Raw genomic sequence first — 26,983 nt, forward strand, 5'->3', positions numbered from 1 at the left:
AGTTTAGACATCTAATTTCAGTAATCACCAGCTTCATGGAGGTAGTCTCCACTTAGGCAAGAGGGGACTTGGATTTTAGCTTTGGATCAAACATTAACCAGGCAGTCAATGTAAATGGTGAGAATAATTTTAATAACACAGAAGAGGCTTTAAGATAGAGAACAACTATTTTAATTTCCACTATGACACGCCTACAAAATTTTCAGATAAGTTCTCTTCAATTTTTTGTATTATTTTTCAACCTAATAAAGTGACCCATAGAAACAGATGACTCTTTACTGCACATAGAACAGACCAGAGTCTAAACTGATTGCAATTTAAATTATTAGTCAAAGCTTTAAAATACAGTGACTGAATAGAAGATATATCAACCATTTTAACAATCCTGATGGCTACCTCTGGTGGGTAACGCAAAACAGCAGTGGGAAATAACACTGAGAACAGCCACAGTTTCAGCCTGGTTTTTGTAATGACAGCCCTAATTAGCCTGCGGGAGTAAAGAACTTACCCAGAACTGCTTTTTCTCCTGTATGGTTAACTGCCATCTTGGACAGCTGCAGTAAGTTCACCACCAATTTCACTACTACAGAATCTTCTGGCTTTTCTATCATTCAGAAAGAAAAAAACAAAGGCCAAAAATGTCAGTGTAGTTGTAATGTGAACATATTAGAAAGAAAGCACTGCTTCAGTGTCTTTTATCTACCAATGTCAACACGCATTATCAATGTTGAGGCACGTTGGTATTAAACAGTACATCAAAAAAATTTTTCAGTTATCTTATTAATTGTAACTTGAAAATATTTCTATGCATTTGACTATGCCAAAGAATCTTCAAAACTGAAATACACAAATTCTATTGTTTTCAGCATTTTGATGCAGAAATGATGATTAATTACATGAAATATTAGCATAAGTTGGTGTGAGAGTGCTGTTTGAAACAGTGAAGTCATATTGTGTGATTCCACTGACAGCCCTTAAACTAATATCATTCTGTTCTAAATATGAATCCAAGGAATATCTCAAAAATAGGCTTTCTGCCAGGAACTTCTCAGAATTTCACTAGCTTTCAGTTGTCTAATTAACCTTGCCAAACTACAAACTCTCATGATGGGCATTTCCTTACATATTTGCTGCCTGCCTGAGGTCTTTATTTTAAATAAACATGCCAAACAAAATGTTCTAAGAAAAAAATATGATGATCTGCCAATGTAAGAAAAAAAACCCCCACACCAGTATTTTCTTAAAAATCCCACTGCTCTGTTGATTGGAATGGAAACCTGGGATAGGCCTATATGTTTGTTGACACCTTTATAAAATTGAATACGTGTGGTCAAGCTGCAGCAGTTATTTCTCAAATGTCAGCTTTCAGCATAGAGTTGTATAGCCTTTATCAATAATAGGTTTGCTTCTTTTTATAAAATAAGAACTACTATTACTATTATTATTATTGTTATTATTGTTGTTCTTCTTCTTCTTGTTGTTGTTATTATTATTATTCAGTGGTTAACAGACTTCTAGTATAAGGCAAACTCAAGGCAACTGGCCCATCAAGCCTGCCAGCCTGCCTCCAGCAAAGCAAGAGAAAGTACTTCTCAGGTTTTGCCTGAGCAGATCTTCGTATCTAATAAACTTTATAAGATATATCTAATCCTTTTTAAGGTCTGTTATGTTTCTAATCTCCACAGTAAGTAACAATAAGTTCCACGCTGTATATATTTTGAAAAAATGACATGGTTTCTCCCATATAACTGCTGTGAGATAATTTAATCTGTTGTCATAGAAGTGATAGGTACTCCCTACTCAGCTTCATCATACTATTCACCAGTTCATACACTTCACTCCTATTCAATCTCTTTTCCAGTCTCACAAGGCTTTCCTCCAATGGAAGTTGCTCCACACAAGCTTGTTGCCCTTCCACTAACGCTTTTCAAGCAGAATTTGGAAACTAAAATTGTAAATTATATTCAAGATGTGGGGACATTATGCACTTGCACTGTGGCCTTAAAACAGACTACTACTCTTCCCCAAATTTTAGTCTGCATTTATTTACAATTAATTACATCAGCTCTTTTTATCTCCCCCTCATGCACACAAGCTGATGAAGACTTGATGTAGAGGTGAAAAGTGAAATGGTATGCCACAAGCATCTGAAAAACAAAATAGAAAGGAACTGGGTGTGGACTGAGGGCTGAAACAGCATCCTGGGATGTGGCAAGGTTCAACTAAATTCTACTATTTAAAAACTTCTGAGAGCTTTACTTTCTAACATACTATGACTTTAATAAAATGTAGCTTCATTACATTTAAAAGAGTAGGGAGATTCATAAAACAAGAAAACTCATTAAGCAGCCATAAAACCATATACTCATATTATACCTTATCCTGGGCATTCACAATCATACGTGCCCCATGCCAAAAGCTGGAAGGCTGTTTTATTCTCTCTACCATGTAACACCTCATATAATATTTATAAGACACTATGTTACAGATACTTCAGATTTTACATGAATAATAAATGTAATTTTACTTTGCATGTGAAACTATAATAAGGTTACATTGTTAAACATACAAAAACCTTGAAACAAAATAAAACCTTGCTAAACACCTAAAACCAGATACAAAAGAAACAAAACACATATATCGGTACCCTGGAAATTTTTCAGGAGATCCTTCATCTGATCTTTATATTGTTCCAATTGTTTGCGTAAATCATACAGTCCTTCAAGCCGTGTTAAGGGCAGTGAATCACAAACACCAACTGAGAGAAAGTGATTAATTTCCTGCAAAACAACATTTTGTACTAAGCACATATAACAAACAAATATAAAAGCTTCAGGCAAAGAAGTGGCTCTCAGCAGTCCACAAGGTGGATATTAACGGATGCAAAGTATGAATAGAAACCTACAAATATCTCAGTCTCTGAAAACTGGCAATAAAAAGAATCTACGTCTAATTTAAATATTTCTCAACTGTAGCTAGGAAATCCTTTTTATTTTGAAAGTTTGCATTACCAAAAACACTATGTCATGAGATATATTTTAAAATGTAATTACCTCCAAAAGAGAATATGGTCCTTTACTGTATTTTATTTTCTGCTGAGTTGCTCGCAAATCTTTAAAAGCTGGATATTCAGGAAAAGGATCTAAGCATTTGATTGCATGATAAAGATTTTCATTATCCTTATTATCTATCACCAGATACTTCAACAAGCCTAGGACCTGTATATAAGAAGTAAATAAAACCCAAAAATTACAGAGAAACATTAAGAAACAATAAGCCATATTTCTTATTCAGGCTATAATGTAGCTCTCCAAGTTCCACTAAACTGCTAAGATAATTTATTTACACTGATAAAAGTTGTAAGATGTTTAGAGGCTTGGAGAAATGACAGACATATTCTAAAATGGCGAGGCATTTTTGCTACTCTCCCTTCCAAACAAAAATCAAAGTTTTTACTATCATGGCCTGCAGTTCTATCCTGTTTCTTGATGAAGTTGATCTCAAATATTGGCCAATACAATCACTATGATATTGACAACGATTTAGCAAAACACTGCACCCAAACAGTTCTTCTGATGTTATCAAGACTTTATTATTCTCACTAAAGTGCTGTTAATTTGAAATTCAGATCAATATCATAACTTATAGCCCAAATCACTGAACTCTGCAGAATTTGTTTTATAACAGATCCATAACTTGAATAAATGCTTGACAAAGTCGTACCATACTTTCTTTGCAAAAACACTGCTTTTATGCTTAAAAATCAATGCAACTGGATATTCAATCCAAGCTGCTTTGAGGATTCTACAATCTAAATCATGATGTGTTTATTTGAAGACCTGTGTTTACCTGAAAATTATTAATTAGCCTCCATTTAATACTAAAAGAAAAAATAAAAAGAAGAAAAAGTGATCACTAGACGGTGGTCTTCCCTGCAGGAGTATGATATGAGAGGGTTTCATATTTGACATCAGTTCCAATTCAGAGAAATTTCTGTCCTCCCTACTTTGTTTCTGCTTAGGGGTGCCCTGACAAGTCGCCTTTGCAGTTGTGCATGGACAACTGTTTGCATCGACATATTGTAAATCTGATCACGATCATTAAGCTGGGAAAAAAAACCTGCCAAGTTAGTTTCAGCTGGATCAGCAGAGCCCTCCAGCTGAACTTGAAGGACAAGGAGAAGAATAATGTAGAGTTACAACACAACCACAAAGGTGCATATGGTACTGTGGGATCAGATTAACCCAGAAGGCAACATGAGGACTGAAGTGCAACAGGCATACTCTGGAAAATAATGCTTGTCACACAACAGAAACTGCTTTGTTTCCCTTTTAAGGCCTATGTGCAGGATTTATTTTTAAAGATTATTTGTTAAATAAATAGCTGAACCATTGAATTCTGTTCTCTGCATACTTTTCCCTCTTTGTTCTCTATACACCTTCTCATACCTAAAATCTTTATACGTATTTCCTGTGAAATCACCCACAGAGCTTTTTAAGTAACTGTTTAGCTACTCAACGTGCTATTTGGCAGAACAGAAGTACCAAAAGTGAAGATGCTTTTATTTAAAAAATTAAAGGCATACTATCCCATCCCAAATAGTAATTTTGATGTAAATCTCCAAATCATAGAAAAAAGGAATTAAAATTGAACATGAGTATAGATACAGCTTTAACAACTGTGAACATGAGCTAAGAAGCTAACAGATAAGGAATAAGCAGCAATGCAAAACTACCTGGTCCTGAATCTCAGACTGCTTCATGGCAAGAGGTATTAGGGTTCCTACAATAACATGAAGGTGTGTCTCTAGAGCATCACTGCAACACGTAACCGCTGTGTGGCAAACATGATGAAGGAGATCACAACAGACTGAAAAGCTGCGCATGGATATGTCTCTGATAATAACAGGTCTGTCGTGGGAAACAAAGTGAAATACAAATGGTCATTGTCTCAAGTATCAGCCTATTACACAACAGGGAAGAAAAAGGGGAAAAAAAAAGATAAAATAAGGAGGAACTGATTCTCAGGTTTAAAATTTATCAATCAGCTCTATGGACTTAGCTCAGGAGACAAAGAAAAACTTAAACACACTGAGTTTGACTTATCACTTTAAAAAATGGAATAAAATCTTGTAGAAAAATATATACCAAAATGGAAAATAAAATTAAAAAAAAAAAAACAAAACAGAAAAGGCTTTTAGACTATTATTTGCCAGAACAATGTTGACAGAAACAGAACAAAGGGGAAACCATGCTCTCTGAATCCTCCTCTATCTAAAATAACCATTAGTTAAAAAAAAAATTAAATATTACGTTACAAAGGCCACCTGGGGATTATCTAGTCCAGCTTCCTGCCTGAAGCAGGCTCAATTTCAAATTCAGATAAGGTTCTCAGGGTTTTGTTGAACTGAATTTTGACATATTCCTTGGATGGAGAAACAATAGCTTCCCTGAGCAACCTGCTCTGGTATTTAACTATTCTCACTGCAAAAATCCTTTCCCTTACATCCAACCAGAATTTCCCACCTTGCAACTTGCTGAGTGCTACCACTTGTCCTTTCACTGTACGCTTCTAGAAAAAATCTGACTTTACCTTTACTGTAAGGTGTCTTCCCCCCCAGAAACTGAAGAACAGAAATTAGATCAACTCTACCTATCCCCTCCAGGGTCTTCCACTCAGCCTAACCCAGTTTGTAATTATCTCTCAGGTCCTGGCTGGATGGGTGACACAGTGGTATTCCATCTCAGGTGAGAGACTTAATGGTTGCTTTAGTTCAGTTTCACAACGTACCTGTTGTCCCACTCTTACAGCTAGACAAGGTCCCTCTGAAAGGCAGCCTTGCCCTCCAGTGCATGGACTGTCCCTGTCCCAGTTCAGTGTTAGTTGCAATAGTAAGTCCCATAATAATGGCATTTACCATAAAATCCACACATCTCTTCAACATCTCGGCCTATGAAACGCTTCAAACGAGCAAAGCAATCAACTTGCACATCAACTCAAAGATATTTAGGTGAATAACTGTCTGGGAAATCCAAAGCTAAACCTGAAGTAAGAAAATACCTTAGTCTTCTTATCTGAAAGACAAGGATCTCCATTTAAATCTTAGGCCTGATGAAGGACCAGTTTTCTCAATCTGAAGCAAGCTAGGATAATACGTACCAATTCATTTTGCTAGGTACCCACCAGTGAAAATGTAAATGTAAATACTCTTTATTAATTCAATAAGCATATTTTATTTAACCTGTGCTTATTTTGCACTTAACTCCACATTTTGAATTTTTCTCCCATATCCTTTAAATTTCTAAACACCCTTTCTGTCATCAAAATCTCCCAACACTGTTTATTTGTACAATTTGATAGCCTATTACATGCTGCTGCAGTATAGTGACCATCTAAATACCAGGATAGCACAAAACATTCCATACTTTAGTAAGAGTTCTATATTTAAATTCTGAAATTATAAAAGAATGGCAATTTAATTTTAAATCTCAGCAAATTTTAATTAAGTCTACAAATGAATTCACATCTGCTGGCGATACTGAAATGTACGGTTCCAAGAATAAGGAAGTACAGACAGGAAGAACAAGAGATAATTACTGTATTTACCTGCTATTGATGTGGTGAATTAGGGTGTAAATTACATCTCGGAGTACAAAAGCCCAGGCTCCTCCTAAACCATCTTTTATTTCTTTAAGTAAGAGACCAACAAACAGGTGATAAATTAGAAGAACTCTGTGTTTCTTATAAATGTTGTTTGTATCTGATACATGCTTACAAAGAGCTAGAAGGATTTTCTGGAATGAATCCTAAAAATGAATAAATTTTGAGTAAAAAATTAATTCATAATGTCAATACAGATATACCTTACATAAAGAAAAAACTTAAGCAGGATATATATATTTTGTTAAAGGGCATGGGCAAAGAAGCTTCATTATTTTTATTGCTTTAAACAAACAAAAGACCTACATGGAAACGAATTCTCTGAGCAGGACTATAAGCCACACGTTGCCTCATTTTCTTTTTTTATTCCTCGCAACATGAGAAATGTTATGCACATTTTTCAGAAAGTCAAACACTTATGGTAATTTTTACCAACAGAAGAAACATCAAACACAAAGCATTAAAACACTGGGTAATGATTCAACCTATATTCTTTCAAACGTAATGTTAATGCACACAAAATGCACTATTTCATGGAATATATCACTATAGACTGCAACTGTTAAAACTGTAAATTTAAAAAACCCATCATTTTAAAATATTAAAAAGTCTGTGTTACATTTGAAAAAACTTACTGTACTGGCTGGCAATATTAACTTTTACATTCAAAAGACTTAAAAGAACGTGGCCCAGAAAAGTTTTTTTCTTATTTTTAGATTATTTATGCATAGGCAAAGTAAGTTCTTGACAACATATGCAACAAAATAGCATAACTCGAAACAGCTACATTTCTAAGGAATTAAGTTAGAAGACGGTAATGCATTCGGGTTTTATTGCAAGGGCTGTATAATTTCATATGTCTTCATATTTGCCTTTAATAAATGAAAATCAAGTTTTGAAAAATATCACTGACTATAAAATTTCACAGTCAGTAAGAGAAGCTAACACTTATATTTTAATTGTAGGCCATATTTAGATAAAATTGGCCATATGTAATTATTTTAAAATGTTCTTCAGACATAGGACAAGTATGGCACATTGTAAATTGTGTCCAGTACACACAGATTTCCCCAACCCTTAAAATAGTCCTCTCTACTTTATATATATTATATAATGCATATAATTATATAATTAACACAATTATAGAATACATATTATATAATGCATGTAATGCAACAATTAATAAAATACTATAATTATATAATGCACATAAATCTGTCCCTGAACTTACAACTTCTTCCATTTCAGAAGGCAAATAAAAGAACAGAAAAGGGTCTAAGGTTGTTTATTTTCCTCATATAGAAATGAAGAAAATGTCTAATTAAAACAAAATGTACCCATAATACAAACTCTACACCCTACAGAAAAAGAAGTAATTATTACATACTTACAGGGTTTTTAGAAAGAACTGCTACAATACTTTTTAATTTGCTTTTATGACAGTTGCTAATATAGTCCAAGGTTGCCTTAATCACATAAGATGGAAAATGAGGAGGATTAGGAGCAGGATCCAGTTCTCTAAATGAATAAAAAGGAGATTTAATTTTTCTTCCCCGAAATAAAACACTTTGTATTTAATACAGTAATTCTTTTTGAATAAACACATGAATTTCTAGAAAATTTTTTCTGCTTTCAGTAAGAAGCACCAAAAGCACCCAGAAAACTGACTTATGCCTTACTTTGTAGCTGCTTATTGTCCTTCTATGGCAGCTTTCTAAGCTGTATTTTATCAGCATTCTTTCATATTCTTTTGAAAGATCTTATTGCTAAAAACCCACACATTTGCCTATTAAGATACTTTGTGGGAAAATCTAATTGCAAGTCACGGATAAAGCTTCTGCATTTTGTAATTGTGGGAACAATTTCATTGAGAAAAAAAGTAATCATGAATCTCATCATAAAAAAAAGGATAGTCAACTTTTCTGGGACCTCAAAAAGAAAAGAAATGCATCATGGTAGTAACAAGAAAGCAAAATCTAAGTTTCATCACTCTTTTCTTACCATTCCCTTCTTAGAAAGAAAAATTTTATCTAAAAGCAGACTCCACAGTCTGTTAATAAAATTACAGTAAAAAATTTCTTTAAAGAGTTTGGAAATCCTCAGCCATTTAACTTTCGGCAGATTTTCATAGGAATGCTTTGGTTTCCTTCAAGTTTATATTTCTACAATAAAGATACCTTCTTCAATAACTTTAGGAAGTGCAATGTTTTTCCAAATAGTTTGTATCTTAACATAAATTACCTGAATTAACTGAAAAGTCAATAAAAATGAAGATATTTATGGCATTAGAATATTTCTATTCATTAGGAATTTATTTGGCATTGCTTAACCAATCTCCTTACCAAAAACAAGAGCTTCCACTACAAGAACTGCTAAGAAACTTTACTTCTCAGTGACCTCTAGTTATTAAAGACCATTAAAAGAATCACCTTAGAGACTAAAACCTGACCAATTTTACAGAGAGGGCAGTCCATCCAAATTTGAACTAATCCAAATTGGCACTGTCATAGTCCAGCTCATCAACATACAATGGTATTCCCTTGCCCACACAATCATTCTTTCCATTAACTGAAGAATTATAGAGGTTCTCCTTCCTGATGCCGGTGAGTAACTATGCGAGAAAGCATGACTGATACATCATTAGTAATGACAATAAAATCCTTCAATTCTCAACTTCAAGGCCACCTCTTTATGCCTGAAGGGCATTTTTTAGTGCACCATGTTATATAAACACACTCAGCATTTAGAAAATGTACAAATACATACCTTATGTATTTACTTAGATGAGCTCCTTCTTCTACCATGGTACCAGGTGGTTCATGTAAAGTCATCAACAGTTCAACCACAATCTCTGGTAAGTTATTATGAAATAAATTGTCAATTTGCTACAAAAAGAAAAATAGTATTTTAATAAGAAAAAAATATTTTAGCTAAAATGATTTAATATTTCTTTTCCTTCTGAGAAAACCTATTTTCTCCTGCCTTGATTCTCTATTTGTTCCTTTATCCATGACATACAATTTATTCATAAATTAAGCCTGGTTAAGTCTTATCTATGGCAGTCACAACTAGAACAATTTACTTTCCTACAGCATATAGAAAAAAACCTGTGTTTTACTACTAGTCCTGACTAGTCTGCCTCTGGAGAAGATGGCTCCTCATAAACCATTAACAAAATATTTTAAGAGGGAAACATGACAGATATATGACAGAGAAACTCAGGGTTATATAATGAATGGTAAAAAAAATTTACTGCATTCTGAAAAAAATTATAATTCAGTCAACTGTCTGCCTGAAAGTTTCTATTGAATAGCTACTTGAAATCCTTGGGATAAAAATCTGGCTGGTTTGAATTCATTAAAATAATAATTTTGTATCTATAAACGAACTGTTTACATTTAGAGAACATAAAAATGTTTCTTTCTGGTCTGTTAAATGCTATAGAACTCAATTTACACATTTTAAATGGATACCTGTTTTCCTAAGCAGTTTTCATCCTTAAGCATGTCATAGACTTTAGAAGCCGTATCTCTTTGCTCCTCTACTTCACTCTTTCCATGGCTTTGATAGGCAAAATACGGAAGGATATTCACAAGCAACTTTGGAAAACAGTCTGCTAGAACCTGTCTCCAGTCTTTTTCAATCTTGTCAGCAAGTGACTTCACATCTTCAAACTGACTTCTAATCACCAAGTGTGGAACCAGAACTTTATAACAAGACCTACACAGGGCAAATAGATTTCCAAAATGTCCTTGAACTGGCATTTTTAAAAAACCTTGAGCATCATATAGCAAATACCGTTCCTCTACTTTATAACAAAACTTACAATCATTGCTTAGCTACTGCTACACACAAAAAAATAAATCTTACCTGCATAAATATAATATACATGACGCTTAGAATACGTTTCAAAAGTTCTCAATACGTTACCTTACAACAAAATCCTGATGCATTACTACATTTAGAAATTTGGGACCCTGTGTCATAATTGTAAATAAAATCTAAATAATGCTTTCATATATAGCAAACTTACCTGTAGAATTCCGCAAGGCTACCATAGTTCAGAAGAACATAAGGAAAAGCAGATAGGCTATATCCACTGTCATTTATTTTCAGCCACTCCATCACCAAATAGTCTAAATGTGACATCATGAAGTCTTCTATACTTTTATAGCCAAAAATGTCAGATACTTTTTTCAAAACCTGTACATGAATTAAGATTGCAAAAATAGCATACTGAGTACATGATACCATGGCAAACTGACAGCATTACACCTCCATGTGTACCCCTCCATCTTTTAATGAATACTTGCATAACTCAGCTACTATTAGCATGAGCAAGTTTTTTTTATTATTTGTATTGCCACATCTCAGAACAGCGCAGTCAAGGAATTTTGTGAAGTAGAGACTTTGTGTAAAAACAGAAGCAGCGAATAGAAAGAAATGATAAAAAGGAGAGAAAACATGCACTTAAAAAATGACTGGCATGAAAGGCAATCATTTCAGTATGTCCTTGTGAATTTCAAAATAGACACACACCATCCTCCAATACTTTGCATTTATTTTACACATTTTCCACATCGGAAAATTTGCTTCCACTGGGTAGAAAGATTTTTTTAAATGAAATCTGCAATCTTCAATGTATAAAAGTCTATTTGTATTTCAGATCTGTGCTTTGAACACACAAGATTTACCACTAAAATTGGCTTTTATGATGTCATTATTTCTATGTAAGTAGCCAAATATAATTACAAATTCATTCGGTTATTTAAATACCACATTAGTGATACCCTTACAAAATTTAACAACTTTCAACACTGACAAAGCATTTTGTACTCATCCAATTTTAGCCTAACCTACATATAAAATGGAATTTTATACTTGCCTTTTTCACCAGGTGAGGTTCTAATCCATTCTCTTTCACAGACTGGCAAACGGCAAACAAAGCTTGCTTTTCACAGACTGGACTGCAGCACAGAACCATGGTTATAAGCATCAGCAAAACTGCTTTTCCATTATGCTCTTTGTCCAAAAGATCTTCAGGGCTTGCATCACCCCTGACCTTCAATAAGAAATAATGAAGAACTTGGACAAAGATTCTGTTAAAGTATTCTCCTAATTAAAAAATGAGCATAAATAATTTAAAGTTAAGGGCACTGACATAAATACTGCTGAAAATCTTGCTTTATTTGCTTAAAAATTACTTCCCCCAGCTGCCTGCTTCACTCCTCAACCAGAAGTTACTGCCTCCAGCATGCCAGCACACCTGCTGACACCTCATACCCTCCAGTTCATATTATAATATCAGCAGTTTAAACAAATGCAACCCACTTAACAGAGAAATTATGGAGGCACAAGACCAGTCTCCTTTTTGCTACTCCCTGATGCATACAGGAAAGAACTGCCTTGCAATTCAAATGCAGGCATGGTGTTGACAAGTGATGAGTTCATATAATATTAAGAAACTGCAATGAAAAGGCAGAAGCTGAGACAACACCAAACTGAAGTGACAGAAAAAGGAGCCAAGATAACACAGAAATAAGATGAGATGACAAAGAGCTGGAGGAAGCAGTTCTGAGACAAAACACAATGACAGAGAGATGAAGCCTCAGCAGCAAGCCCACGCTACAAGACAGTGGGCAAAGGGAACAGAAAAAAATGCAGCACAGAGATGACATGCAGATAGATGACAGCATGATAGAAAAAAAGTGGAAAATGTAGATGATGTAGATGACTTAGCAGGGTAGCAAGGAGGGAAGAAAAGTGAAAGACACTAAAAGAAAGATTAATAGTTAAAGAAATTCCACAGTAATATACCACAACATTGTATTTCCAGTCACTGCACTGAAGTCAAACTTTTCCTTCAAGTTTCTTCTGAATAGTTTAGTTTTTTAAGCATATCTTAAGTTTTGTGAAAACCACTGCTCTAATACCTTTGGAAACATGATCTTTCTGAAATTTACAAACCTGGTTTTATTCTATGTAAACACATAACTTAATTTACACTGCCTCTTATTCACTATTTGTATGTTGTCTAGATTATCAAAGCTACATTTTTCTACGATTCTTAAGTGTTACAGCACTGAAACCTGCAACAACAAGTAGTATGATTCAGAAGAGCAGTCTAGAACATATAGTGAAAAAATTTACAAACTTCTAATGTGGGTAAAACAGTGAGTTATTGGGTGTATAAGAAATTTCCTGACTACCACTTTGTTTCACCAGTTCAGATTACCAGAAGTCCAGAAGAATTAATGTTCTTGGAAAACTAAACACAAGCATGTTAAAAGTAATTTTATTCATAAAATTAAAATTAGGCAAAACTAATGACTAGATGTTGGTACCAGGTTTCGCATTCCTTCCTGAACTCTGAGATAGGCATTCTCAAAAGCCTTTTGCTGGAGCTTCAAGGGAAGAGGTTTTGACATTCCAGAAGAATCTCTCTGTTTCACATCTTGAAACAAACTTTAAAAAAAGAACAATCATTATTAGCATAACATGTCTACAGAGTTACTACATATTGTGCTTATCAAATAATAATATTCTGATTTTCTGAATATAATTATTTTTGTCTTAATTTTCTAATAGAGCAGTTTCCCTCCACTCCCTTAAACATAATCAAGAATCTCTGTTGGGGTGCAATGGCAGAGAATCGTCTGAAAATACATAAAAGTTTCCCAGTCTTTGCCAGTGCAAGAAGACAAACTTCAGTTGTCCATCATAATGGAACATTTCATGTCATGAAGTATGTTGAGAGTGTATTTGTTGAACAGATGTGTACGTAAAAAGAGTTTCTCAAAGAGCATATGTTTTGCAGATAAAGGCCCAACCCACTTTGCTCTTTGTAACAAATATGGGAACACCACAGTGAATCAAACCAAACACTACTCCAGCCATTTTTAAGTGACTATTAGCGTTTACCTAAGAAAGATCACCATATGCTTGCCTTGAACGCATAATAATTCCTTGAATACAACATTTCATCACAGGTGACCTAGGCACACCATGAGTTAGAAGTGCTGACTGTATTTAGTATACTTCAATAATTTCCTCTTTCATTAATTTATGGCTTTTTGAACCACTGTAAATATTAAGACAGTTGAAGGTAGTAGAATAACACCGAGGGTAAGTTGTTCTACAAAGAAATAAACCACATTTTTTTGGAATCTTGAACCTGTTAGCTTCACTTGATGTCCCCTAGTCCTCAAACTGTCAATATTCACTTTGTTCTGATTTAGATTTTGTGGACTTATGTTATGCCTCCTGCAATTCAACTCTGTTTGTGCTGAAGGGCTTCATTTTATGCAACCGATAGTTGTGCATAAAGTGTTTCATACTTTTGAACATCTCTCCTCTACTCCCATTCCAGTTCAATTACACCCTTTTTGATGTATGGAGGAAGAACTACGTACAGTATTTAAAACATGAGATCCTTTGAAAAAGTTTTTATGCTATACAGTGTACCTAATCTCTTTTTAGAGGATAAACAACTATTTTCTATTCAAGTTTTGCATAATAAATTTAGTACAAAATTTGCTATCACATATAGTTTTATATACATATCTATGGTTTCTCTCTCTCTATATATAGATCTCTCACATCACAGAATAACTAAAAAGTAGATGAAGTTTGAACATTTACTGTTCAAGCTGAACACAAAGTAACTTGGTATGTTTTTATATTCTGTCAAGATTAACGTCTCAGAAGTACTGAAAAGTGCAGCTATGCAGAAGCCAAAGTGATACCTAGTAAGGTGAAATTAAGCATCATTTTCATAAACAGAAAAAATATCTACATTATCACCTGATAATTGACTTTGCAGCAAGAATGCGAACTTGATGGTGACTGTCTGCAAGGAAATGTGGGAAGGCATCATTCACAGGTAGATCTTCATTTCTCACATTAAGGATTGCCCAGTTGCAATGAGGATCGGCCTGAAGAAAATTAATATTGTGACTTAAAATCTACATTAGATGCACTGAAAGATGCAAAAGATCTTTAGACACTATTTTTATTTACATCTTAAGTAAATATTTAGCATGCTAATGAATGTCAGGAAATCTGGGATTACCTCAAGCAGGGCTTTCAAGCAGTTTAAAAGGGCCACTCTTACTGATGCAGTGCACTTCCCTCCTTGAGATAAATGCCTAAAATAAGGAAAACTTGAATAAAGGAAAAAGTTGCCCACAATTCTGAAAAACAGCAAGTTAGCTTCTGCTGCTCACAGTTGATTACTTTGTACTCAAAAGGCACGTTTGGGTCGATTTGACATTTTTATTGGTAATTGCAAACTATTCATTTTTGTTTGCTGAAGTTATCACTTGTTATAATTACTGATGCAACTCAGCGTAGAATCAGTCTTTGTTAATTCACAACAGTATAGGGTTTATTGTTTCAATACTATCTTAAGGACAAATCTTTGCTACAGATATAACATGTCAGAAAATCCAGAAAGTTAAATTCTTTATAAAGATATCATAGTATACCAACAGCAAGACACAAACAGCACTACAGTCTTCAGACTGATAGCAAAGTTAAAAATTAAAAATCAAAAATTTTATGTCCAATAGACTTCTTCATTAGATAACATACCAAAAGGCTCCAACAACTGTCAAAAATTGTCCTCTGGCACTCCCCGTCTCTTCAGCATGTGCATCGGACTGGGTCAACCCTACTGCTAGAGGGAGCAAATTATTCAGAATTTCTTTACAAACTTCTTGATCTCGACGGTACAAAGAACACACGGTACTGTGAAAAAAAGAAAGAAAATCTTGAAACACTGAAAATCCACCAAATCCTCTAAAACAGATGCAAAACATGCTGAAGAGTTTCTCTCTTACGAAAGAGGCTTCAGAAGCATATCTGCATCCATTGCAGGCAAGAGGTGTTCTTCAGTAGGGAGCTCCTTCAAAAGAACCAAGTACTGTGGAATAAAAAAAAAACAAATGAAATAAAAAACCCAAACAAAACCAAAATGGAAAATGATACTTCATAACTGGAAAATAATACTTAAGAAAATAAGTAGACAAAAAGAAAAATTAGGAAACTTTTTTAGTAACTCTTACACAAAATCATGCAGCAAAGATACCTATCGTCAGCTATTGTGTGTTAGACTGGTCATGTTTTCATGCAAAGACTGTCACACAGTAATATAGATCATGAAATTTTTAGTTCTGGCAGTAAAAATATTTCCTATGTAAACTAAAACATAGATCCTATTCTACTACAGAGACCGTTTTCAGTTACTTAAAAAATAATTAATAATAAAGGCAAGATGTTATACTTCTTAACTCTTTATTTTCTGGCTTAAAAATTCTAACTGCTCTTTCCCTGACCACAGCACATTTCAAAAACACTAGAAGTAGCCATTTTAAGTCTTCTCAGGGAACTGACAACAGGAGAAAGACAATATGTAACTGACAAGACTTTACAAATTTAATAACAGTACAATTACAGAGGTCAGTCTGCTGTAAAAAAAGCTCACACTCACCATGTGCAGATGTAATGGCTTAGTGCTATCAAAGACACTGCCATCGGTAAGCATTAACAGCTTCTGCCGTATGTCAGAGGCTCGGAAGCTCACTGTCTGAATTTGGACTGTAGTTACAGAAATACATAGGAACCTCACAATTTCAAGGAGAAGTAAATCCTGCTTTGTCAACTGTTCCTCAGCTAACGGGCTCAAAGCACCTGAAAATAAGATTTCCGTGTAAGAAATGTTTCTCCAAGGACAACAGAAAAGGCGGTAATATTTTAGGTCTTTACAAAACTAGTAAGTTCTCAAAACAGATAGAGGACAAGCACCTTTACGTTTATTTGTTATTGAGCAGTAGTGCATCAGTAACAGTTAAAGTGTGTTTCCCACTTCTACAAAGGCCCTCTCTAACACAGGTTTTAAATTTATGTGCCCATACGCACAGCTGATTTCTCCATCAAGGTTGAAATGAATTCTGTAGAACCATCTGCGACTGTGTTCTTTTGTACTGTTAATTATTTCTTAGGATATATTTTAAATTACAGATTCCCCAAAATTGAAATGATGACAATTACTATGTTAATATCCTAATATCCCATGTTAATAACCTAAACGAGATAGGCAGACATGTAATTTTCCTGTCACATTTCGGACTCCTGTAAGTTCCAGCAATTGCTAGCTTTACTTATTAGAATATTATCTGGATAAGATACTTACGAAGACATTTATTCAACATGACAAGAAAACAGACCAGCTACTGTTTGTGACAGTAATATAACACCCAGATTTCCTTCTCAGTCAACAATAAAAAGACATAGTCCTGGTTAAACATTAAGATACACAGCATTTTAACCAAGAATGTAAAACTAAAGAGAGCATCAGTACTTGTAGCTCGTAACACAAATAAACTGATAGATTCATGCTCCTGCCCCTCTGAAGGTCCAGAAATATTAAAAAACTGACCATGTCAAGAATTACTCTTCAGGAAAAGGAGAAAAATTAAACAGCGCTACTTTTAAGAAAATGCAGCACAGTCTAATAAGAGATGGGTATTTTATAAACATTTCTTCTTGTCTCTTCTTTGCCAAAACTTCTGCCTGGCTTTGAAAAAGTTAGCTACCTTCTCTTCTTGCATTTTACTACTTATAAAATAAAAAATAAACTTCTCCTTTCTAAAAGAGCTAGAACACTTCATTAACATCTTTAAAACACTGATGAGAATTAATTGCTTAGGAAGTACCTGGTTCAACCATTACCTGTTTCAACTACTAATATAGCATGATTTTGTATCTTGCTATCTTTCAAGCAAAGAGCAATTTGTAAAATCAAGCTTTTGCAAGTAGTTTTGGATGTAGAGAAGACTTACCTGTTACAGTTTGCATATCACCAGTTTCATTTGTATCACTGATGTCAGTCACTGAACGATTATCGAATAGATCATCAGATACCTGGTTATCTACTTCCACTATACTCTCCTCAGGATCATTCCTGAGATCCACTTCTCCCAGTACACTTGGTTTTCCAGTAGCTGTCATCTGACAAAAACACATCCTTTTAAAGTTGGCTTTTAAAGACAGAAGAAACACCGCAGACACAGGACAAGAAGAGACATTACAGTTCCTCAGTAAACTGGAATAGGTGATGACAGTAAGAGCTACATGAAATTGATGAATTTCATCCTTTGGGGTAAACCTGTCATCTGCACATATGAACCATCTGAACTATTTTCTTCAGGATATAAGCTTCCTTAGACAGATACTAATCTCTGTGTTAGTTTTTTTAAAACAGTTCTCTCTACAAGACCCACAAACTTCTCATCATGCTTCATTATTACAGAGAAATGAAAAGGCATGTGACTTTTTTGGGGACACACTAATTACTACTTTCCCTACCAGATGACAAGTTAACAGAAGGTAAAGCTCTCAGATCTTCCTCATCTACAAAAACAAAGGAATTTGCCCACCTGGACCTGACTACAAGAAATGTGCCAAAAAGAGAAGTTTTAAGTGAAGTGCCACACTACTACTTTTCCCAGTGAGCCATTTACAGTTAAATACTCACATAATAAACACCAAAAAAAACCAAACCTTCAAAAGTGCATTAAAGTTAAACATCATGTGTTACAGAATTTTTTGTATATACTTCTACTGTAATGAAGTATTAAAAAAATGAAAAATAGCATAATTTTGTTTTTTAATGTGAACTAGAATGCTAACCTTAATCACATGTTATCCATCTGCTCTCTTTTTTTTCCTAAGCTGTGTTCCATTGCTAAAGAAAAATGTTCCCAGTTAGGGATTCTCTATAAAACTCAATGTATTTTGATTTTTTTCAATAATAGGTATCTTGCTTGGTTTGCCTCCAAATTACTGTGCTGTAAAAACAATCCTCTCATAGAAGAACACTGCATTTAGAAATAGACAGAATGTACTTACGAGATTTTTGCAAATATCTATGAGATCATTCATAAATTTTGATGTTAACAAGCGTAGGAATATATTAGACAATATCTTATTAGCACTGTTCTGTAAGAAAGCAAGATGTACAGATAGGCTAATTAATTTTTATCCAGGAGCCATATGTATGATATTTAACTTTGTGATCTCATTAATAAACAAACAAATATAAACTCCTTTATAAACTTTACCTTGGTACAATTGCACAAACATTTTGTACACTGCATTATCAAAGTCCTCAGTGAGTTGATCTGGGTATCTTCATTTAGTTTGTTTTTTGACTGAGAAATGCTTTCTCCAGCATAGTGAATAAGAGACTAGTAAAAATACAATATGGTTAAAAAATCTCAGTCAAATTCCTTTGTACATTTGCACATACACCACACACATAAAGACAAAAGGATATGATTCTCATTCATACAGTTTTGATATTCATAGTGTGCATCAAAATTGAGTTCAGACTTTTTTCCATGATTTTCGTTTCGCTCATTTTGCTCCAGAAGAGACAAAAACATGGCCTACACCTGCCTGAAACACTAATATTTTCATCACAAAAGAAAAATACAGTATATCTCCAAAATGTGTAAGTTTGGGAGTTCCTGTTTAAGCAAGAAACCACCTCAGGTAGCAGTAACAATAATAATAGCAGCAATAGCTGTCTTCATACTGGCTTGAATCATCAAACTATCTTAAATTCCTGCATAAAAGACCTAGAAATGAAAGGACTCATAAGTAGTCCTTTGTCTACATGTCCATGATTATTCCATTTTTTTAAAAGGTGTGACTCAGAAATGTATCAATATTTAGAATAATCTGCACTGCAAAACTGGCGTACCAGTATACTGACAATTTCAGTGACTCCTCTCTTTCAGAAACAGTAATACATTTAAACCTCTCTAAACTGCCTTTTTCTAAGCAGTAATCAATGCTCTGAAAATGTGTCAACATGAACAGAATTTTAAGAATTAATTTATATTTAATGGTTTATTTTATTTTTAATAGCTCCCAAATGCATTACTGCTTACCTTAGCATTCTGGAACAACTCTGATTTACAGGCATCCTCTTCTTTAAATATACCAGTGTAGCAATAGCAACCAAGAACACCAACCAGGAGACTGACACATCGGACAAGGTGTTCAGCAGAAAGAACCTTAGACTAAATCAAATACACAGTATAAATACCAGTGGTTTATCACCACAAAACATAGAATTATTTAGTCTTTTGTAAACACTTTATATATGAAGATTTGCATCCTAGTGTTTTGCATGGCAGCTGCCTCAGCTCCTGAAAAAGTTCTTTCAGCTCTTCACGTTATAATACTAGCTGTATGTCCCATGGTCCTTAGGCCTCCGTCCTTCAAACCACTTCTAATTCCCTCTCTCCTTTAGATTCCATCATGGCAATACTTCCAAGCTCCTAGCACGCACTCTGTTTATCTATTTCACCTTCTGCAAGGACACAAGACAGTACGAGCAGGTCAGGAACTGGATCACAGGATAGTTCAGACTCAGCAGGTCTCTGGTCCAACCTCCTGCATACAGCAGGGTCAGATTAAGGTCACAACAGGTTACTCAAGGCCTGATCCAGTCAGGGCTTGAAAACCTCAGAGGATGCAGACTGCACAACCTCTCAGGCGAAGCAACCTGTGCCACTGACTGACTGTCCTCACACAGACAGAATTCTGTCTCACCTTCCTATTGCAGGAAGCACTGTGTATGAAGAACATGGTTCTGTCTTTTAGACAATCTTATAAGAACTGGTAGGCTTCCCCAAAAGCCACTTCTGCTGCAGGCTGAACAAGCCCAGTTTCCTCTGTCTTCCCTCACAGGGCCAAGTGCTGGAGCTCCCACCTTCTCAGTGGCCTCCACTGAAAGCATTACATGTCTGTTTTGTACTGGAAGGCCCAAAACTGGGTGCAGTATTTCTGATGCCATCTAGAGGTAAAGAGTAGAGGGGGATAACCAGTTCCCTTGAGCAATGGCTCTACTCTTTTTCATGTAGCCCACATTTGCAGCTTTCTTTACAATTACTCCTTTAGAGAGTTGCATCTTTTTACAAAACCTATTTAAGAACTCTATGTCTCAGGCTAATTCAGCTGAAAACTGGAAAAAACTTGCAGCATTACAGGGGCACAGAAGTCGAAACCAACATCACAAAAGCAGGGTAACTGATTTATGTGACAACTTTGCACATGCTTACACTTCAATACAGCTACTACATACTTACTCATACTTATGAAAACTATGGATATTTTGTGAATTATGTAAATAAATACAGACTTCTCTATTTGGTATTACTGGATACAATTTTTAAATGTTTTTGGTTCATTATTAATAGCAGAAGGAATGAAAATCCATACACTTTGCCTTGAAAATATATTGTTTGGGAGCGCAAGTGTAAGGATGTAACAGTAATTTCTAACTTACCTTGGGAGCACAACTGCTTAAAAGCTTTTCTGACATTGCTAAAAGGCAGTTCTCCAGTGTTTCCCTAAGATTTTGGTTGATGGCAAGTCTTGAACCAGTCACATTTTTATCTGCAACATTTACTGCAAAGTTAGTGAAAATATCCATTTCGTCAAATGTTGTCTGCAGGTACAGCTCTTCGACATCAGAAAAACTGTTTTCTTCTTTACCCTGCACATGTTGCTCACTTGAAGAAGAGAAATAGTTTTTACTTTAGCAGCCAGTATACAACTTACAAGTCTTTAAAAGTACTATTTAAATAGAAGAAATAAACAAAAGCAAAATAATTTATCTTTTTGTGCTTCCAAACTCTGGTTGACCTTTAATTTCTGACATGACTTTCACTGCGGAATGGACGCTACCATTTTAGCTCTAACTCAACTGCAAGGAAACATGAAGCCTGCAAACAGATCATATCTCCTACTGCAGTTCATATGGCAGCATCTTTTTTGTGTTAAGATTGCTGACCTCAATCTACTTTACACAGTTGGAGCAGAAATTCATAAAACCCCTAAAAGCAGCATTTTTAACTTCCAGTAGGAGAGTCTTATCCTGCATTAGAACAATTGATACACATTTTAGTTTCATTAAGAGGAAACTAGACATAGTCCAAAAGCTTGAACATATACATCAGTGAACCATGCAGCAGCATTCCTAGCTTAAGTATCTATAATGATTAATTTAAAAACATACCATTTAGCATCATTTTGGAAGAAGTTCATAGCAGCTCTACAGTTCTTCATTGTGAGACTCACAAGAATTTTTTGTAATACAAGATGAGGAAAATCACTGTAAAGAAAGAAAATGTTTTTATATTGTCTTGCAATCAGACAAGCTCTTAGGATTCCTGAAGTGCATCAAACATTAGGCAGATTAACAGTTTTCCTGAAGAAAAACCTAAATTTACACTGAATATTTCTAACACATAGATCATGTACCTGAAATTATATAGACAGATATTAGGTCCCCAGAATGACATTCTATAGTAAGCTTAAAAACCCCATAAACTCTACAGAAACATTAACGTAATAGAATTCTGCATTAACGTAATACACTTTTCCCTGCGCGGTCTTCTGTGTTATAGGGTGAGCTTACACATAAAATTATGCCCCAAAGACTTTACCTGCAGAGTACAGGAGGCAATTCTGCACATTCTTCTATCTCTTCCTCCAAATTGCAGGACAGGACCCATTTCATTATTGCCTCCTTTAATGCGGAATCCACATTTCTTTCAGAATTATGTTCTATTCCTGTGTCCAAATTTTCTGGCACTGAATAGGCAGACATCACTAATGATAAACAACATACAGAAGAACTGCAACAAAAATGGAACAGGATTTGTGAGAAACAATGTGGTATTTGTTGATCAGCACTCTAAAGCAAAGTCAGTATTCATGCATGCACAGGAAGCATCAAGGACATAAACATGCATACTGGTTAATGCTTTCATTAAAATCTTCACATTTTCATTTTTCTTGGCTACTACAGACATTTCTGATCTATTTTAAAGACTGCCTTAGAACATTTATTTCAGAATAAAAATTTAGAAGAAAACATACTTTTTAACTTCAAAAAAATCAACAGATCTGCCAGTCAGATTTTAAATTTTTAGTCCATTTTAAATGTGAAGATGCTTGCCTTTCCTCTTCTGCCTCTTGCTTTCAAACTTACATACTTATGGTCACTTCAAATGCTTAAAAGACAAATGTTTGCAGTTCTTAAACAGAAATAGAGCCACAACAACGATAATAGTGAGTAACACAGTGATTTTGGTTGCACAATAAAGAGGAATGTGAATCAGATCCTATCCCTACTTTCATTTTACCTTGAAGGCTTGCATGCAGGTCCTGAAAAGATCTTCCAGAGTTCTTTATCTGTTACAACAAGGTTTCCTTGAATCATAGCTCCAAGCAGCCCAAAGCTCTCCACTTCGATTTGCTGGAAGTTTACGCTGCGAATGATAAGAGTCCAAATCTTTGCCCAGGTTCTCTGGAGCTCCAACTTGTGGGTGCTTTTCAAATCAGTTTTCTGGTTTTGGCACAAAGCTACCTCTGTGAGACACTTAAGCACGTATGGGGTCCTCTCTCCTCGGCGCTGCTGAGGCAGTAACTGGTGAAGTACATTGAGTAAGGGAGGTAGCTCACTGCTAGGAAGACTCATGGGATACTTTGATATTAATTGAATTGTAATCTGTAACCTTGAAAATACAAAGTGAAGCAATTAAGCAAACATACATAAATTTGCGTTTTCAGCAATAAATTAACAAAGCCTTCTCCAATTGCCATTTCATGTTTATACTTTCCAGTACTGAGCTGATTTCTTTACTATCAAAATACAAAGATTCAATATTTCTACCATTTTCACTTGTAAAGTCTGCACATCTAGCCTTACTATCACTAATAATTTCTTACAACTGACTTCATTGATTTTTGATTTCTTACAAGCCAAGTTCACACACTTCTGACCACAAGCAAGGAAATTTTCAGGCCAAAAAAAATATTTTTCTCCTTCTTCTGGACTAGCCTTTTGTAAACTCTGACACAGAGAAGGACCTCAAACGTGAAAATACATGAAAAGGAAAACACTACAGCAACATCTCTGCAGACAGGAAAATGAAAAGATGTTTAGCTGGGGATGGTAAGCTGGAAGGGTTTAGTTTATATCAATGGTTGCAGCTAGAGTCAAAAACATGGTGGAATTCTTGGGGCTGTCCTGTGCAGGGCCAGGAGTTCAGCCCTTTTGTGTCCCTTCCAGACTCAGGATATTCGATGATTCTATGAAATTACAGTACCTGCAGTATTTCTTGGCCATTGGCACCTCCACACAGAATAGCATGTTAACTTCTCAACTGGATCCTAAACAGCCATTTTGCCCCAATACTGCAAGCAGTAAACACACACTCACACAAACCTGCCACCCCAGTGCAGAAACCAATCCATAAGCAGCTATGCTGCTCTGGTATCTTGTACTGCAGTTTCCAAGAAAAGTCAGAAAGATAGAGAGGAACAGTAACAGCAAAAAACATCCAGTGTAATCTATTTTAGCTAAACAATCAACATGCCTGGGCTTAGGGCTACAACTGGTAGGTTCTGGAAAAGTCTATTTTTGGTCTTTTAATAGTAACTTGACTCCTTGCTACACTCACTGCTACAGTCCTCCTGCAACAGTCAGCAAGACATGAAGCTATACCTCCAGTTCATGGGAAGCAAAATACTCCTCAAAGTCCAAGGTAAAAAGCCAGGCCTTGCAACAGTTTTCAGGCCAGGTATTACAGAAAACTGCATGAACTAGTCCAAAATGGCCAAACTGTTAATGGTTGCTATGCTATAACACAGCCAGATTAAGACAGCAGTAAATATCATGTTTATTTCCTAATACTCATAAAGCAAAAGTACCAAGACCAGCACTCACTGCTTTCCAAATACTGTGAGAATCTAAGTTCAGTACTTAGATATATGATTACAGCATGTGCAGACACCCAACTTGAACGCACAACATATTCAGGAGAATGTTAAATGTAAAAAGATGTCTGGCATGATACTTCTTTCATGTAAAGATGTTATTACCAAGGTATGACATCAAAATCCTTCTGGGATATTTGCATGTTGTCTCGAATGACCTCCCAGCCTAGTTCAATCCTCCTGCGCTTGTTTGGTACTGTGTCCTCACTGGGCTCTCTTTGTGTAACGGCATAGGACTGGGTAATTTCAAGGACTTTGGTATCCTCTGTAAAAACCTTTTATTAAGAGAAATTTAAAAGTATACAAATGAAAAAAAAAAAGCAGTATTTGCAAGAAAACTGAAATGCCAACCTAAATTAGTCCATTCTTTACTGTGTACAAAGCCTTCTAAGAGGGAACCAGAATTATTATTTATTATTCCTTACTATAACAAGACCTCTGCTTACAGCCTAACAAGAAACACTAGTGAAATCCAGTATACTACACTTCTAAGCTGTACAAAATTAACAACGAAACACAATAAAACACAGATATGAATACCTCAGTAAATTATTCTGAGGAATAATTAAGTCGTATTACTTTAAAAAGCAAAACATACAACTCAGTAATTACATAGTCAAGTTTATATTAAAAAAAAAGTTACCTGATGACAAATATCAGCCATTAACTCAATTAAATTTTCCTTTACAGCAATATTACGTGAGCCTGAAGAATACTTTCCTCTACTACTGATGAGATTTATTTCATTCACCAGAAGATCATACAGGTTATGCAAGATACTTTGCCATTTTGTAAAGTCATATGCACCTGTACATGCAAAAACAATGAAAACATAATGTGTATCACCAACTCAGTATGTAAACCTACCTAGGCAGTGCAAAATACAGCCAAAATCAGAGTAGAGCATATAAAGTTCAACAAATATAGGCCTGCAAAGCAAGTTCTATAATGGAGAATGGATAAAGTTAAAAAGTGAAAAAGAGAGAACTTAATCAGCACATACAAGTAATTAAGTTAGGAATTATGTTTCTAGTAAACAATTCTTCATCTAACTGGAAAAAATACAGTGAAATGCAATGCATAGATTTGTACAAAGTACAAAAAAATATCCTTACAAAAATTATGCGAGAACTGAAATAGGCCATGACAAACACAATTACTAGTAAATTGAATTACACAGTAAATTCAACAACGACATACAGCAATAGAAAAAAAAAAAGGAGCTTTTTATTGTACCTCTTCCCTGAGTTTTTGCACCCTTTGGATGATGAATATGAACTTGGAGACGAAATAACTCAATTATTGATTCCTTCAGGGAATCCTTTGGTCTATAGTGAGTCCATATATAAAGCAATGTAGGCAAAATTTCTTCCCCTACTTTACAAATCCGTAGGCGACAGTTGTCAGCAAATTTATTGCAAAAGATATTCATTGCTCCAACAATATGATCCAGGCCTGCACTATTCTTCTCCTGTCTGTAACATAAATCAAACATGTACATTTCCAAAAGAAACAATCTAATTTTTTTCATAAGAACTGTTTAAATGTAAATACTAGCAAGTAATTACATATTATTTGCCTAACAAATGCAGAAGTTATTAGTTTTTTAAAGAAGTTACTAAATTGGCATTTAAAGAGAGAAAAAATATATCTAAAGAAGTATTACCTGTTATTACTCAAGTCCAATCCCAAATACCTAAAATTACTTATTTTCTAAAAGTAGCTATTAGCATACAAAAGGAGCACTTGCAACATACCTTGCAGACTGCATTGCTTTTGAAAAGAAGATAAGCATATCAGAACTCAACCCATCAGTTTGGAAGCAGTACCCCCTCATAAGTGTGTGAATTATCCTAGCCACCAAGACTCTACTAATATTTCCAGAAGGTTTGAGGTATAATTGGCTATACAGGATCAGCAACTCTGCAAATGTATTAAAAAAATACACAAATATATTAAAAAATATATATTATAGAGGATTACATAAAAAAAACCTTGATGAAAAATAATGCAATAAAGATATAGCAACCAACACTGTGTAGTTAAGAGCTGGAATCTATGTTTTTACTTTCAGCTGCACCAGACCCCTGATTTTATAAAGAGAAATCTGACTTCCACATTGTACCCCAAGAGTTAAAAGCAAGCATTAAGGTAGAATCACTAAAAAAGGTTATGGTAACCTTTACAAAGCTCATATATCTCTCATTTAATAAAAGCGACTTGTTTCCTTTAATGGATTAAAGGCTCTCTTCCTTTGGATTTATAGTCTTCAGTCCTGCCTCACTCCTGTAACTAAATTACACTGTGCCTCTTATGATCTAATGTCAAAATTTCTTCTGTCATGCTTCCAGCTTCTGTCCATACACAGAATCCATGTTCCTAACTTCCATGTTCCTAAACAAACTAACCACCACATTGCAACCCCCATAGGCTCCTGGCTTCTTGCCTCATTCCCTATCCATTT

The 26,983-nt window shown here is 34.9% G+C and overlaps 1 protein-coding gene across 2 annotated transcripts in view; it reads right to left on the reverse strand.

Annotated features, from left to right (window-relative positions):
• Nucleotides 1–26,983, reverse strand: part of ATM (ATM serine/threonine kinase) — a 64,766-nt gene that overhangs the window by 32,466 nt on the left and 5,317 nt on the right. For both annotated transcript variants that reach the window (XM_017816054.1, XM_017816053.1), the window contains exons 6-33: nt 26,277–26,442; nt 25,756–25,994; nt 25,163–25,326; nt 24,625–24,794; nt 22,884–23,255; nt 22,182–22,373; nt 21,752–21,847; nt 21,020–21,245; nt 19,617–19,748; nt 18,783–18,908; nt 18,571–18,660; nt 17,502–17,670; nt 16,151–16,350; nt 15,501–15,583; nt 15,253–15,408; nt 14,732–14,807; nt 14,464–14,594; nt 13,005–13,125; nt 11,546–11,722; nt 10,694–10,863; nt 10,134–10,380; nt 9,427–9,545; nt 8,052–8,178; nt 6,607–6,806; nt 4,736–4,910; nt 3,054–3,218; nt 2,648–2,780; nt 509–604 (exon numbers count right to left, since the gene is read on the reverse strand). In XM_017816054.1, coding sequence (XP_017671543.1) covers nt 509–604; nt 2,648–2,780; nt 3,054–3,218; nt 4,736–4,910; nt 6,607–6,806; nt 8,052–8,178; nt 9,427–9,545; nt 10,134–10,380; nt 10,694–10,863; nt 11,546–11,722; nt 13,005–13,125; nt 14,464–14,594; nt 14,732–14,807; nt 15,253–15,408; nt 15,501–15,583; nt 16,151–16,350; nt 17,502–17,670; nt 18,571–18,660; nt 18,783–18,908; nt 19,617–19,748; nt 21,020–21,245; nt 21,752–21,847; nt 22,182–22,373; nt 22,884–23,255; nt 24,625–24,794; nt 25,163–25,326; nt 25,756–25,994; nt 26,277–26,442 — 4,518 coding nt within the window. The remainder of the gene's footprint in view (nt 1–508; nt 605–2,647; nt 2,781–3,053; nt 3,219–4,735; nt 4,911–6,606; nt 6,807–8,051; nt 8,179–9,426; nt 9,546–10,133; nt 10,381–10,693; nt 10,864–11,545; nt 11,723–13,004; nt 13,126–14,463; nt 14,595–14,731; nt 14,808–15,252; nt 15,409–15,500; nt 15,584–16,150; nt 16,351–17,501; nt 17,671–18,570; nt 18,661–18,782; nt 18,909–19,616; nt 19,749–21,019; nt 21,246–21,751; nt 21,848–22,181; nt 22,374–22,883; nt 23,256–24,624; nt 24,795–25,162; nt 25,327–25,755; nt 25,995–26,276; nt 26,443–26,983) is intronic.

This window comes from Lepidothrix coronata, unplaced genomic scaffold (assembly GCF_001604755.1).
Source record: "Lepidothrix coronata isolate B3197 unplaced genomic scaffold, Lepidothrix_coronata-1.0 Scaffold53, whole genome shotgun sequence".
NCBI lineage: Eukaryota > Metazoa > Chordata > Aves > Passeriformes > Pipridae > Lepidothrix > Lepidothrix coronata.